Source organism: Colletotrichum tamarilloi (genome assembly GCF_030869305.1).
Source record: "Colletotrichum tamarilloi strain Tom-12 chromosome Unknown Scaffold_274.1, whole genome shotgun sequence".
Lineage (NCBI taxonomy): Eukaryota > Fungi > Ascomycota > Sordariomycetes > Glomerellales > Glomerellaceae > Colletotrichum > Colletotrichum tamarilloi.
In genome coordinates, this window is record NW_026849657.1 from 1 (window position 1) to 11,597 (window position 11,597).

The window sequence follows — 11,597 nt, forward strand, 5'->3', positions numbered from 1 at the left end:
CGATCCCAATACGAAGTTCGCGAACATCAGGGATATCCATCGGGCTCAAATCGAAGCGGGTGAAAAGGAGGTTATCACGGCTGAATCCAGCGACTCTGAATGCCCTAGTGAGGCTGGCAGCTGTATTGTAGTGGGTGTGGTTGAGGATCAATAGTTAATAGTAATGAGGAGGTTGGGTTGTGATCCCATCGTTTTTGTGGTGCCAGAAACAGGGGGGTGCCAGGAAGTGGGTATGTTGACTTATTTGTTCACGTGCCTTCGCACTTCAGCCTGGCGTTGAGACAACGGATGCGAGACATGCCTGGGCTGTGAAACCTGGCTTATCTCAACTTGGCGATATGTCTCGTGCGGACATTGTCGAATCATGATGGTCTAATTGGAATTTCCTCTTTTCCCAAAAGGGTTACAAGAAGCAAATCACTTAGACATGAAGTCGCCTCGGTCCATCTTGTCGGCCGAATTTGGTGGGATAGACAAAGCAACATAGTAGGTTTTGTTCTAGAGGACTTTTCGCCTCAAGTCTTAGCATTTGCCGTGATTGCCGACTTGTATTCAACTGGGATCTGACAGCTGCCTCGGTGCCCGGGCTCTAAAGGCTCTAGCGAGGACCAAGCTCGTCGTAAGAAGTTGTTGATCTCGGAACCTCGGGCCTACCAGTGAAACGCCCACGGGCATATCATTGGCTCCAGAAAAAGCAGGAATATTGACAACGGGCATATGGAACCCCTGTAGAACGTCAGCCTGAAGAGTGACTGATAGGTATAGAGGAACACTAACCGTCCACATCGTGTTGAAGGTCGCGCGACCCATGTCACCGAGCCCAACAGGAGCCTCGTCTTCTGCGCTAGGGGTGAGGATGACTGTGTATCCTCTGGCCAAGGCATTGATGATGCGTCGCATGTGAGAATACCTGTCAGAAGCCTGCTCCCTCTCTTTATGCGTTATTCTGGCGGTGTTCTCGACTATCTCGCAAATCTCTGGGGCCAGATTGTCCTTGTCAATTCGGTATTCTCGGAGAAAGGAAATCCGGGCTCCAGCTTGAGTGATGACTTGTTGAAGTCTATCTAGTTCCTCGGGATCCGATATTTCAGGTGGAAATGAGACCTCTTCAACCTTGATTCCTCTTTCTCGAAGGATTACTGTGACCGCCTCGATGGCAGATATAGTACCGGGTCCTGCCGTGGGCCACATTGGAGTCTTCATGAGAGCAATTGACATTTCTCCCAGTAGCATATCCCTTGCAGGCTCATCATCTTCGATGCTGAAAACATCAGCGAGGATCTTCAAGTCTTCTACGCATCGAGCAAAAAATCCACATGTGTCGAATATGGGCGCGATTGCTTTTTGGCCTTCTGTCGAGATAGTGTTAAAGGTCGGCTTGAGAGCATAGACTCCCGTGAATGATGCTGGGCGAATAAGACTTCCTCCGGTTTGTGATCCGAGACTGAGCGGAACATGCAACGCCGCCACAGCTGCGGCTGATCCGCATGAAGACCCTCCAGGGGTGCGCTTCGGATCACAAGGATTTGTAGTGTCAGGTCCTGAGTTTGTCATAGCGAACTCGGTCGTCGTAGTTTTGCCTGTTGGCGTAGTCAGAGTCTGGATGAACAGCGAACAAAGGAATACGAGCCAAAGATTAGAGCGCCCGAGGCGCGAAGGATTGCGACGGCAGCGGAATCAGAACTTGGCCGATACCCTCGATAAATGGGAGAACCATACTCCGTGGGCATGTCTAACTTGTGTGAGTGATAGACTACACCTCGAAGCTTAATCCTACCCTTGGAATTCATAATGTCCTTGACTCCAATGGCAAGACCATGCAGAGGCCCTCTTTCGCCGACAGGGACTTGATCGAGAGTCTGAGCTTGAGCAATTACAAGCCCAGGGTCTAGGACATATTAGAAGATTCTGCATTTCGCAAAACTCCAAACTCACCAAGAAACGCCCATGCTTTTACGATGCTCTCAGTCTCTTTGACATGGTCTAGAAGCCCCCGCGCGTATGTCTCCACCGTGACTGTGTTATTTTGTAGCAGCTCAAGCACTTGAGTTGCCGTCAGCTCGTGCAGTCTCGGCGTCATTGTTGCAGCGGGACAGAGATTAATCCATTCAGAACATGACTGGAACTCAGGATGTTCTTCGCAAGAGGTAGACGGCTGATCGAGAGGTACAGTGACGACTGGGATTATCCGTGGAAAACGAACGGAGAAGAGGGGGGAACGACACGGCGGTGTAGAGATGGGACATTCACGGGGGCGCAGGGTTTCTGTCTATAGATGTTTGTTCGAATTGGGCAGGCAGGAGAGGAGCTAGACAGGGGTGTTGGGCGGCAAACATGTTGTCTGTCACACAAAATCTCGCTCGTCAAAAATGTGCGACTTCATGTCCAACCTGGGTGTATGCTGTCTTGTGGAAGGCAACATCGATATTAAAGTAGAATAACAAAGCTGGACATCTTGGAAGCAAATCAAGACGTAAGAGTATTGATATTGTTAGGAAACACAAAGGGAAAGAAGGATACAAATTTCAAAAGACAATATATCTCATTGGCCGTTCTCCAACCTTGAAATCAAAGTAAAGCTGTTGCAAGCTTCAAGATGACACTTCGTGCATCCTCCCGGTTCTATCACAAATTGAATGATGCACTAAATCCACTCCGAATATCTTCCTCCTGTTTCAATGAGCGTCAAGTTATACAAAAGGAATGTGACTCAACATCAGCCACATGTATCGCATCGCAAGACGGCCGATAGCGTTGCTCCCCTTCTCGGGTATCAAGTAAGAAGTCTCTCCAAGTGAATAGCAGCAAAGACAACTCCAGCAGCCGCAACAGCAACCATAACAATCCCCGTCTCTCGCGACGCAGCGTTGGGCAAGCTAGTCGTAGCAGCAGCCGCCGCCCCTCTGGTGCCAGTAGCTGCGACTCCAGTCTCAGTAGCCGCAGTACCGGTAGCGGTCGTAGTCGCAACCACTGTAGTTTCATCGAGGGAATGACTGAACTCTGCTACAGCCGAGCAAACGGGGCCGTAGTTCTCGGCAAGAGAAGTAATCTTGCCGACAAAGTCCTCGTCCTTGCAAGCGGACCAGACAGCGCTGAGCTCGCTGCTGTGAGCGCTCGTCCAAGACTTCAGTCTGGAGGTGAACGAGGTCAAGATGCAGCCGGGCACACCTGTGAGCGTGGGCAACTCGCAGGCTTTCGTGATGGTTGGGATGTCGTCCTCGTCGATACCAGTCGCGGACAGGGTGGGAAGGTCCATGGTGACGGATCTGTGCTCTGCTACGGTATCAACGCATGCTAAGAGACCACGGTTTTCGAGGCCCGCTGCTATGGCACCAGATGTGGTGGCGATGAGGAGAATGTCGGTGTAGCGCATCTTGGAATTAGGTCTTTTTGGGTGTTAGATAGAGGTGTGAGGGGTTCAATGCTTGAATGGAAAAAGCTTTTATGGAGGTTCGGGTACTGGAGTTAGTTAGATGAGAGGATGATGGACCAGATCTTCTCCTACGACCCTGTGCATCTTCTCCTTATTTTATACTGAAAATGGAAGGGGTTCTAGATCTACGGATAACAGTCTATGGCTTCATATGGTAACACTTTGGGTGTTATCCGATCCTACGCTCCGCCTCATTTCAATATTTTATGTATATCAACTCCAAGAGTCATCCTGAGCCGAGCGAAACTGCAGATTCATCTCAGAAACGGCCAGATAAGTGAAGGCGAAGTCATTGCTGACACTCTCTCCTAGGACCTCCGATTTATGAGCATCACCACATTGGTCAACAGTGTTCAGCCTCGCTGCCAGCTGTTCATAGGTCTCCTTCTCTGGGACTGATGAGCGGTGGATTCATGACAGCCTGCCTCTGTAGGATTATACAGTGCTACATTATGACCTCCGGCATACATCTGAATAAATTTAAAGTCCACTTGTCCCATTCCCTCGGATAGAGCGGACTGATTGCTATCGCGGCGGCCCAAGTATTCCCTTCCATAACGCATATTCGCACACAAAATGCTTTTCTTCTGAACTCTTTCACAAAATTCACAAGATATTTATCACTGTCTTGAGCTGTCCCATGAGCGTTGATCGGAGAGACATGCCTCGTCACTATTCACTCTTGTCATTCATGCGGTGCTTCTATTCATAGTAGGCGTACAGGTGCAGTCCACCTGCTGGTTGGAGTGTACGGCTGTAGCAGCCTGACTCTCTCGGCGCCGAAGCAAATTTGTCATCTGGACCTACGTATTACATCTTTCTTATATATCCTGCAAAGCCTCTCTTTCTCCAATCAGCTCTTTCTCTATGGCTGTACGAGCTGCCTAGCTAAGAGTCTCTGCATTTGGTAAGACGCCACGGAAGCATTCACGAGGCATATCCAAAGAAATGGGCGCATAGTCTTTGCATCTGGTGACAAGGCCTAAGTTTACCCTGTAAGCTGCTGAATCAATCGGCGCCGACTCGAAACCATCATTTTTCTGGAATACAGTTAGAGTCGGTTGCTGCTCACACTAGCAGTGCCATGTTTGCGACTGCATGTGTATACTGCTGCTGAAATATCCATGCAGGCACTGTTGGTTTTCTTTCCGGGTTGATGAGACTTAGCAAAGTGTTTCGACACCTCCCTCTAGCCTACTTCAAGTATCTGTCGGATCCTTCAGCCTTTTAAATTGTCCCCCAACGTTATCCTTCCAACAGGCATGCAACGTCTTTCTGTCCAGGACCAATAAGACGCGAAGCAGTCGTAGTATATTGACCAGGGTACCAGCCCGAATGTTGCCGGTCTAGTAAATGCAAAGTTCTTTTGTTCTAAGCCAATAAGATAACGTGGTAACGTTGGATGCGGCTCGGCCGTGGGGCCCGGCTCTGCCCCCGGGTCCCGGCAACGTTATCTCGTACCGTCAGCAACTTACGAGCTCACGTCTCGCCAACTCTCCTCCTCCTAGCCCTCTCAACAACGCGGCTCTTCTCCCCAATCACCCAACTTCCCTCGCTTTTCTTTTTCAGCCCTACAGTGGATGATCTCCCATGTCTTCCACCATTGCACATCGTGAAACCCCTCACGCAGAATCGGGTGTGACAATGTTTGCACCGGCGACGGCCGCCGCCGCCCAATACAACGACGATATAATACTAAACGCTTGCTCTGATACGGTCGGCATCAGCCTAGTCAAAAGCCCGCCGTACGCCACGGAAGAAGTCTGGAAAGTCATGCAAGCCACCATCACCCGACTCTACCAAAGCGAGGGCAAATCGTTGAAGGAGGTGAAGGCCATCATGGAACGAGACCACTTCTTCTTCGCAACGTGAGCTGATATTTACTTACTTGTAACCTCCTCATAATGGAAGAAGTAGATATGTTTTCTTCCTCTTCGTCGCTCGGGCTCTTGAATGGGAACTAACCATCAAGTCCCTCTATAGAGAAAGGATGTTCAAATCCCGCATCGTTCGATGGGGCCTAGACAAGAAGCTCAAAGAGCCGGAAGTCCTGCACATGATAGAACTTAAGCGAAAGCGCCAAGCGGCAGGAAAGGACTCGCGCTTCAGCATCGAAGACCAGGACGTCGACTGGGACCGCGTGGAACAGTACCTCAAGCGCAGACCCGACCTGCATAACACTACTATCAAGCGAAAACACACACCGGGCAAGAGTACCACCGCCACCACCTTGAAGCGTAAAATCACCTGCAGAACACCTTCGCCGTCCCCAAGTCGAAGTCCAGTGCTACACGCCTCCTCCGCATCCCCAACCATCATCACTCCCCTCCCCTCCCTCCAAACCCCTTCCCCGTCCCTAAACACAGACATCCAGTCCAACGTCCTCCACCTCTTCAGCACATACCACACCTCCGCCTTCCAAACCGGCACCTGGGTCCTTGACGACGCACACCTCTGCGAAAACGACTTCGTCCACGTCGTACAGACCCTCACAGAAATAGGAAAAGTCCCAGGCCTGCTCCAACGGAACCAGATCCCCACGGGCCTACGCACCCTCCGCCGCGTGCTCGCTTCCTTCCGGCACGTCATCCTGATTCGCGAACCGCGGTTTTATTATTCCATGCTTGTGAATATCCTCACATTGCAGGGCAATATCCAGGTGTTGGAGTATTCTATCCGGTACATCCATGCCATTCACTGCGAGATTCTAGGCGATGGGCACCCTTTGAGCGTTGTATGGTCCAAACTTAGAGACCTCCCGCAAGAGATCCGTCTTGAGACGTTGAGGAGTGTGTTTGCCGTAATATGTCTGCAATTCGAGACTGAGGCGGGGTTCAACAGCGAACATGCCCTAGATGTCCTCATCATGCGGTGTTCCCTGCTCAGACTCCTCGGCAACGTGGACGGGGGCGAGTTTCGCGCCGTCATTAGGGGATACACCGCAGCCGCGACGGAGGCCTTGAGACAAGGCAACTACCAGCTCTCTTGCAGAATCTTGCTCGGCGTGGCGACTGCCCTTCTCGATGCCGGTGACGTTGAACAAGCGGAGAGGACGCTTTGCCAGATTGGGTCTACGATCAGTATCCAATCTCAAGTGGCAGCCCATAATAGGAATTCGACCAATAGAAAACAGCAACAGGAGGATGAGCAGCTTTCATTCCAGACGCGGCAAGCGGACCGCTGCTCTATGAGTTCTTTATGCTCACACTTGAGTCATGACGATCAAGATGAAGGAGCCAGCGAGACGAAGATAATATACGGGTACTATAAAGGGGTATGGGAGCCATGGAGTAAGTGGTCTCCCGCGGTGGTGAAAAGGGTACTTGATACGCATCGCCGAGCACGAGAAAGAGATATATGGGCTGCGAGGCTGTGGGCTGACGTTTTGCTCGCTGTGAGGTGACGAGACAGCGTGAATCTAAAGCATTATATCTCATGTTAGCCCAGAGTAAGCCGGGGGAAGGGGCAAGGTTAGTATGTACCGCATAACCCATAGCAATCACATTCACATGGGGCCACACCACGAGGGCGAAGGCAAAGTAAAGTCAATCTAATGTCTTCAATTCGTCTATCCAGTCTCCTTAGAGGCAGACGCATGCTAATATTGCAAGCTTGCAGACTTGACAAGTTCCTAATTCTCATTTCGATCATGGGAGTCGGCAGAAATGCCGCTGCCTGCGCAACCAAGCTTCGGCCGTAGCCGAAATACCCGCTCCCATGTCGGCCATGCTCATATATCCTAATTCCCTCCTCTTGACGTTGCAAACACTTTCAAACGCCTTGAAAACTCCTGTTCCCATGCCCCAACCGGCAGATGCGAGAGTGTCCATGACCCTAAGCCTATACAAGAAGTCCATGTTTCGCAACATAAGTCCCCAAACCCAAGGCACCTAATTTTTTTGTTTTGCTACCGTCCCTGCTGATCCTCAAGTGGCGGCGGTGTCAACCCGCGCCCCATCCCGAAGATGGTGGAATGAATGCAAAAAGAGCAAAGATCTAGAAAATGGTAAAACATGATAGAGATAGCCAGCGCTTCTGACAAAGAAAAGAAATCAAGTGAAAAACAACTAAAAGCGATGTGTTCGAGGTGTCCCAATCTGAATACACGCTGGCAACGCTTACAGACGACATCACCGCAAGGTATTGAAATCCATCTCCGTACTTATGCCGGAGAGACCAGGCATATCGGAATTGGCCCGCTGCAGTGCGTGGAAGTCTCCAACGGTGCGTGGTATAGGTTGTTGCGGGATAGCATAGCTACTGGCGCGCTGCGGCTGTTGACGCGGTATGGAATTCATGAGGTTGTTTCCGCCTGGTCCCATAGGATGTGATGTTGGCATCGACTGCTGGGACTGAACTGATGGTGGGCTGATATTGCCCATGTTCTGCCCTTGCTGAATGCTGTGGATGTGATGCTGGCCCATATTGGGCTGCATTTGCTGTGGCGTCATGTGGTTCTGAATCATGTGATGCGATTGCTGGTGTTGATGCTGATTGTTCATGTTGCTTTGACTGTTCATCGCCGATCCGTTTTGGCCGGCCGGACTCATGACCATATCGGGCATCGGCGTGCATCCATAGTCGTTCATTCCGTTGTGGGGATACTCCATTGGTGGAGACATAATGGCGGGCGAACTGCTGGCAAAAGGCGAATTCATATCCGCAGTAGTCGCTGGAGGAACGGATGATGCACTGGCAGACGTGGCAGGAATGGTATTGGCCTCACTGCCGTTGCTGTTCATGTCGGACACGCCATACTTCTTTTCGTAATCGGCAACGGAAAATTTCCTTTCGTAGTCGGTATCCATCTGCATCTGCATCTGAGATGGAGGTTGTGCCATGCCCGCATTGCCGAAGCCATCAAAGATGTCAATGTTGCCCATGTTAGAATTTTCGGGCGCGTTTTGCAGCATCGGGTTGGTCAGACGAGGCATAATGTCGGCAACCTTGTTCAGCAACAGCGGCAGGAAGCGATGATCGCCATGGCGGAGGACGGCAACAATATTGAGGGTCTGGTTGAGTTGCTCCCGGGGGCCGACGGTAAATGGATCCCGCGCGGCGGGCTGAACAGCGAGGAAGTCGGTCATGTTGCAGCTAATCTCGAAAAGCTTTTCAATCTGTGTACAGGGTTAGCAACAGGAGGGAAATAAACTCAGATCTGAAAAGTCATACCAAGCCGGAGCTCATCAACTCCATTCCTTGTCCAGGGAAGTGAGAGGCGAGGGTCATCAGAAGCTCGCGGGAGAGGTCAACTGGGTAGTTGAAGTTCATGTTGTCTTCGTTAGACGAATTTCCATGGGTTAATTGCCAGACAGTACTCTTGAGCCACTGCTGGTTGGTGCGAAGGTCGGATAGCTGACCATCTTGGCAAAGGTAGGTGGGAAGGACCTCGTTCAATTGCTTCTGCAGGTTAGACACATATAGATTGGTGCGCGTCTTGTTCCAAATAGCTGTGAAGGCATCGTCGAAGGGGCGGAACAGGTTCACCAGCATGATGAAGCTGTTCAGCTGGTGGCTGAGTGGGTCACTCGGGTCATCGGCGGAGTTGGGCGGGTTGATGGTGGCTTGCAAAGTCAAAGGTCGCTGGCGCTGAATGGCGTGAGATCTGCAAGGACAAGCGGTTAGTAGATGGAAAAGAGTGGCAGTTGATTGAGCATTTAAGGACAGGATCTTACCTCTCCATGATGTAAAACAGCCAGAAAAGCCGCCTTCTCCGAGACGACTCGGCGTTATCCCACTGGGGGCCGTGGTACGTCTCCTCCTTGATCATGCCGTTGAGGTGCATCATGGTAGAAGCCTCGCGAAGGTAGAACCAGGCCTTGTCGTGCAGTTCGATACCATGGTAGCAGCCATATATGAAGAAATTTGTGGCAAGAGTGTTGAAGCTGATGTTGTCGAGGTAGTCGTAGCCCTTGCGAACTTGCAAGGTCTCCTCCAAAAGCAACTGGCTTGCGACGATGGTGGCACCGGGCATGACATCGAGGTTGAAAGGGTCGCCTGTTGGCATGGACATTCCTGGCTGCAACATCATGAATGCGCACAGCGAGGTCAGCAGGCAGTAGGTGTCGCGGTTCTGCTCCATGAATGGGAGTTGCTGGTCGATTTGGCGACGATCGAGGATGGGCATCTTTTCGTACAGGTTGGCAAAGTAAAAGTCGACGCATTCTTTGACGAGTTCGCTCGAGAGCAGACCGGGGGTTGGGGCCAAGCTGACAGGGCCTGGAGGATTCGGAATGCCGTTCATGCGGTTTTGAACCTTTGCGGACAAACTGGTCTGACGCTGTGTTTCCCTCAATTCGCTAATGACCTTTGCACGGGAGCCCTTGGGACCCTTCTTCTGAGGAATAGCATTATAGGTGCAAGACAGCTGTGCAGTATGACAGTTGCGACACGGATTGACGCCGTCGCATTTGACCTTGCGACGATGGCAGGCGTCGCAGGCCCGCTTGACGGCCTGTGTCATGGTGGCGACGTACGGTGAAGACGTTGTGGCGGTTGTTGTCGTCGGTGGTCGACGGTCGCTCTGAGACAGCAGACCAGATGGGTGATGATTATTCCGAGCGACGGCGACGGCTCTGTAGGGGCGCTGGCATCGACAATGAAGGTCTAGCGGGCGTTGATTGAGTTTTGCGGGGAAAGAGGATTGATAAGAGAGGGTGCAGAGTGATGGAAACGGGCTTCTGGGACAATAGGAGCGACCCGTGGAGTTGTGTTGGCGAGGGATGGAGTGTGTATTCGGCCCTTTCTGTATGCAGTCGCTGGGAGGGAAACGCGGGGGATGGTGCCAAAATCCGGGGCTGCGACGCCCGTTACAACCCTTTCCGTTTGTCTGTGCAGAAAGCCTGCTGCGTGAAAAGTCTGCCCAGGAGTCGAATGTGTCGATGAATGTGCGAAAGTGTCGTCGGTTTGTCGGAGAAGAAGCCCCAGACCGAAGACGATGAAGGGGAGACTCGACGATTCTTCTCGGTGAGGGTCGGTCGGGTAGGGAGAGTGAGTTGCAGGTTCGAGAATTGCGTGGTAAGTGGTGTGTTTGAGTGGGCGGAAGGAAAGTGGACGGAAGGAAAGAGGAGGAGGGTGGATGGACTGGGAAGGGGAGGGAAATGGGAGTGGAAAAGAGGAAGGGACAGGGCAAGAATGGAGAGTGGGCACCTGCCGGGCAAAAAGAGACGGCGAACGGGAGACTCGAGAGGGACGACAGAGACGGCAGGAAAGCCCAGGACAGCCACACTGCAATACCTATGGATGGTAGGTACCTACCAGCGGGCAGTGGCAGCCAGGAAGGAACGGAGAGGACGTGAGGGCCTCTTTCCTTGCTTAGGTTGTCAAGTGGATCCATTCTGGGTTTGCTAGGCCCATTGCAGCTTACTCACTAGTCCCGGTTGGGAGTAGCGGACTTGGAAGATGAGGACAGACCTCGCTCTGCACTGTGTGGGGGCAAGGCGGATGTCTGGTGACAAACCACAGGAATCACTCGAAAATGGGCAGGACCAATGGGCAAGAAAGGGTGAAGGAGCACCTTCTCCTGGCATGTTTCCCCACAGTAATGTGCTGGGAACGTACTGTGTACACCTCCCGTCCTTCCATCTCTCTCCCCTCTCGTCAAGCCCCGTTGTTCTTACCTCCGCGCCGATGGACCACCTCACATTCTATGTACGTAGGTACCTTACCTTACCATCATGTTTGGTTACTTCCTCACTTTCAAGGCATCCCCGCCATTTTCTTGTTGTTCATGATTCCTCTCTTTTATTGTGCGAGACGCAACAAATTTCCCCGGTCAATGCAGAGGATCCTAGGGACATCAAGTTCAACAACAAACCAGCAACACTACTCTGTCCACTTCGGATGCCAAACATCATCAGGCCAAGGGCTTAGCCAAGTGGCAGCAGGCAGGATCCGAGGTGATTATTGATGTGACGACTGCACAAACACACGGAAGACGCCGCCTGCAACGTCGTACGAAGGCTGGGGCGCTCATTGTCCAAGACCAAAAGTCGCTTACAACGCCCAATCCAAAACGAATAAGCCAATTGAGTCCGCTTTCGTCGTCGGTGACTGGTGTCCGTTGCGCTGGGAAAAAACCGAGGTACCAAAAACCAGCCTGTCGGTTGGCTCACTGCAGCCTGCGCTGCCCCCTCTCGCCCACCTGCGGAATGGGATGAGTTGC

The 11,597-nt window shown here is 51.8% G+C and overlaps 4 protein-coding genes across 4 annotated transcripts; 1 reads left to right on the forward strand and 3 right to left on the reverse strand.

The window, feature by feature from the left end:
- Window positions 1–552: 552 nt before the first annotated feature.
- CTAM01_16870 (amidase) lies at window positions 553–2,080 on the reverse strand (the record flags this gene model as incomplete). Its single annotated transcript, XM_060532862.1, has 3 exons — window positions 553–1,580; window positions 1,778–1,888; window positions 1,936–2,080. The coding sequence occupies 3 exons, from the start codon at window positions 2,078–2,080 to the stop codon at window positions 553–555; spliced, it is 1,284 nt and encodes a 427-aa protein (XP_060372554.1).
- Window positions 2,081–2,773: 693 nt separating this feature from the next.
- CTAM01_16871 (uncharacterized protein) lies at window positions 2,774–3,373 on the reverse strand (the record flags this gene model as incomplete). Its single annotated transcript, XM_060532863.1, has 1 exon — window positions 2,774–3,373. One exon carries the CDS (start codon window positions 3,371–3,373, stop codon window positions 2,774–2,776), a length of 600 nt encoding a protein of 199 aa, XP_060372555.1.
- Window positions 3,374–5,023: 1,650 nt separating this feature from the next.
- CTAM01_16872 (uncharacterized protein) lies at window positions 5,024–6,836 on the forward strand (the record flags this gene model as incomplete). The annotated part of the gene is made up of 2 exons (XM_060532864.1): window positions 5,024–5,301; window positions 5,417–6,836. 2 exons carry the CDS (start codon window positions 5,024–5,026, stop codon window positions 6,834–6,836), a joined length of 1,698 nt encoding a protein of 565 aa, XP_060372556.1.
- A 727-nt stretch (window positions 6,837–7,563) lies between these two features.
- CTAM01_16873 (uncharacterized protein) lies at window positions 7,564–9,896 on the reverse strand (the record flags this gene model as incomplete). Its single annotated transcript, XM_060532865.1, has 3 exons — window positions 7,564–8,550; window positions 8,606–9,038; window positions 9,109–9,896. The coding sequence occupies 3 exons, from the start codon at window positions 9,894–9,896 to the stop codon at window positions 7,564–7,566; spliced, it is 2,208 nt and encodes a 735-aa protein (XP_060372557.1).
- Between the last annotated feature and the right edge of the window lie 1,701 nt (window positions 9,897–11,597).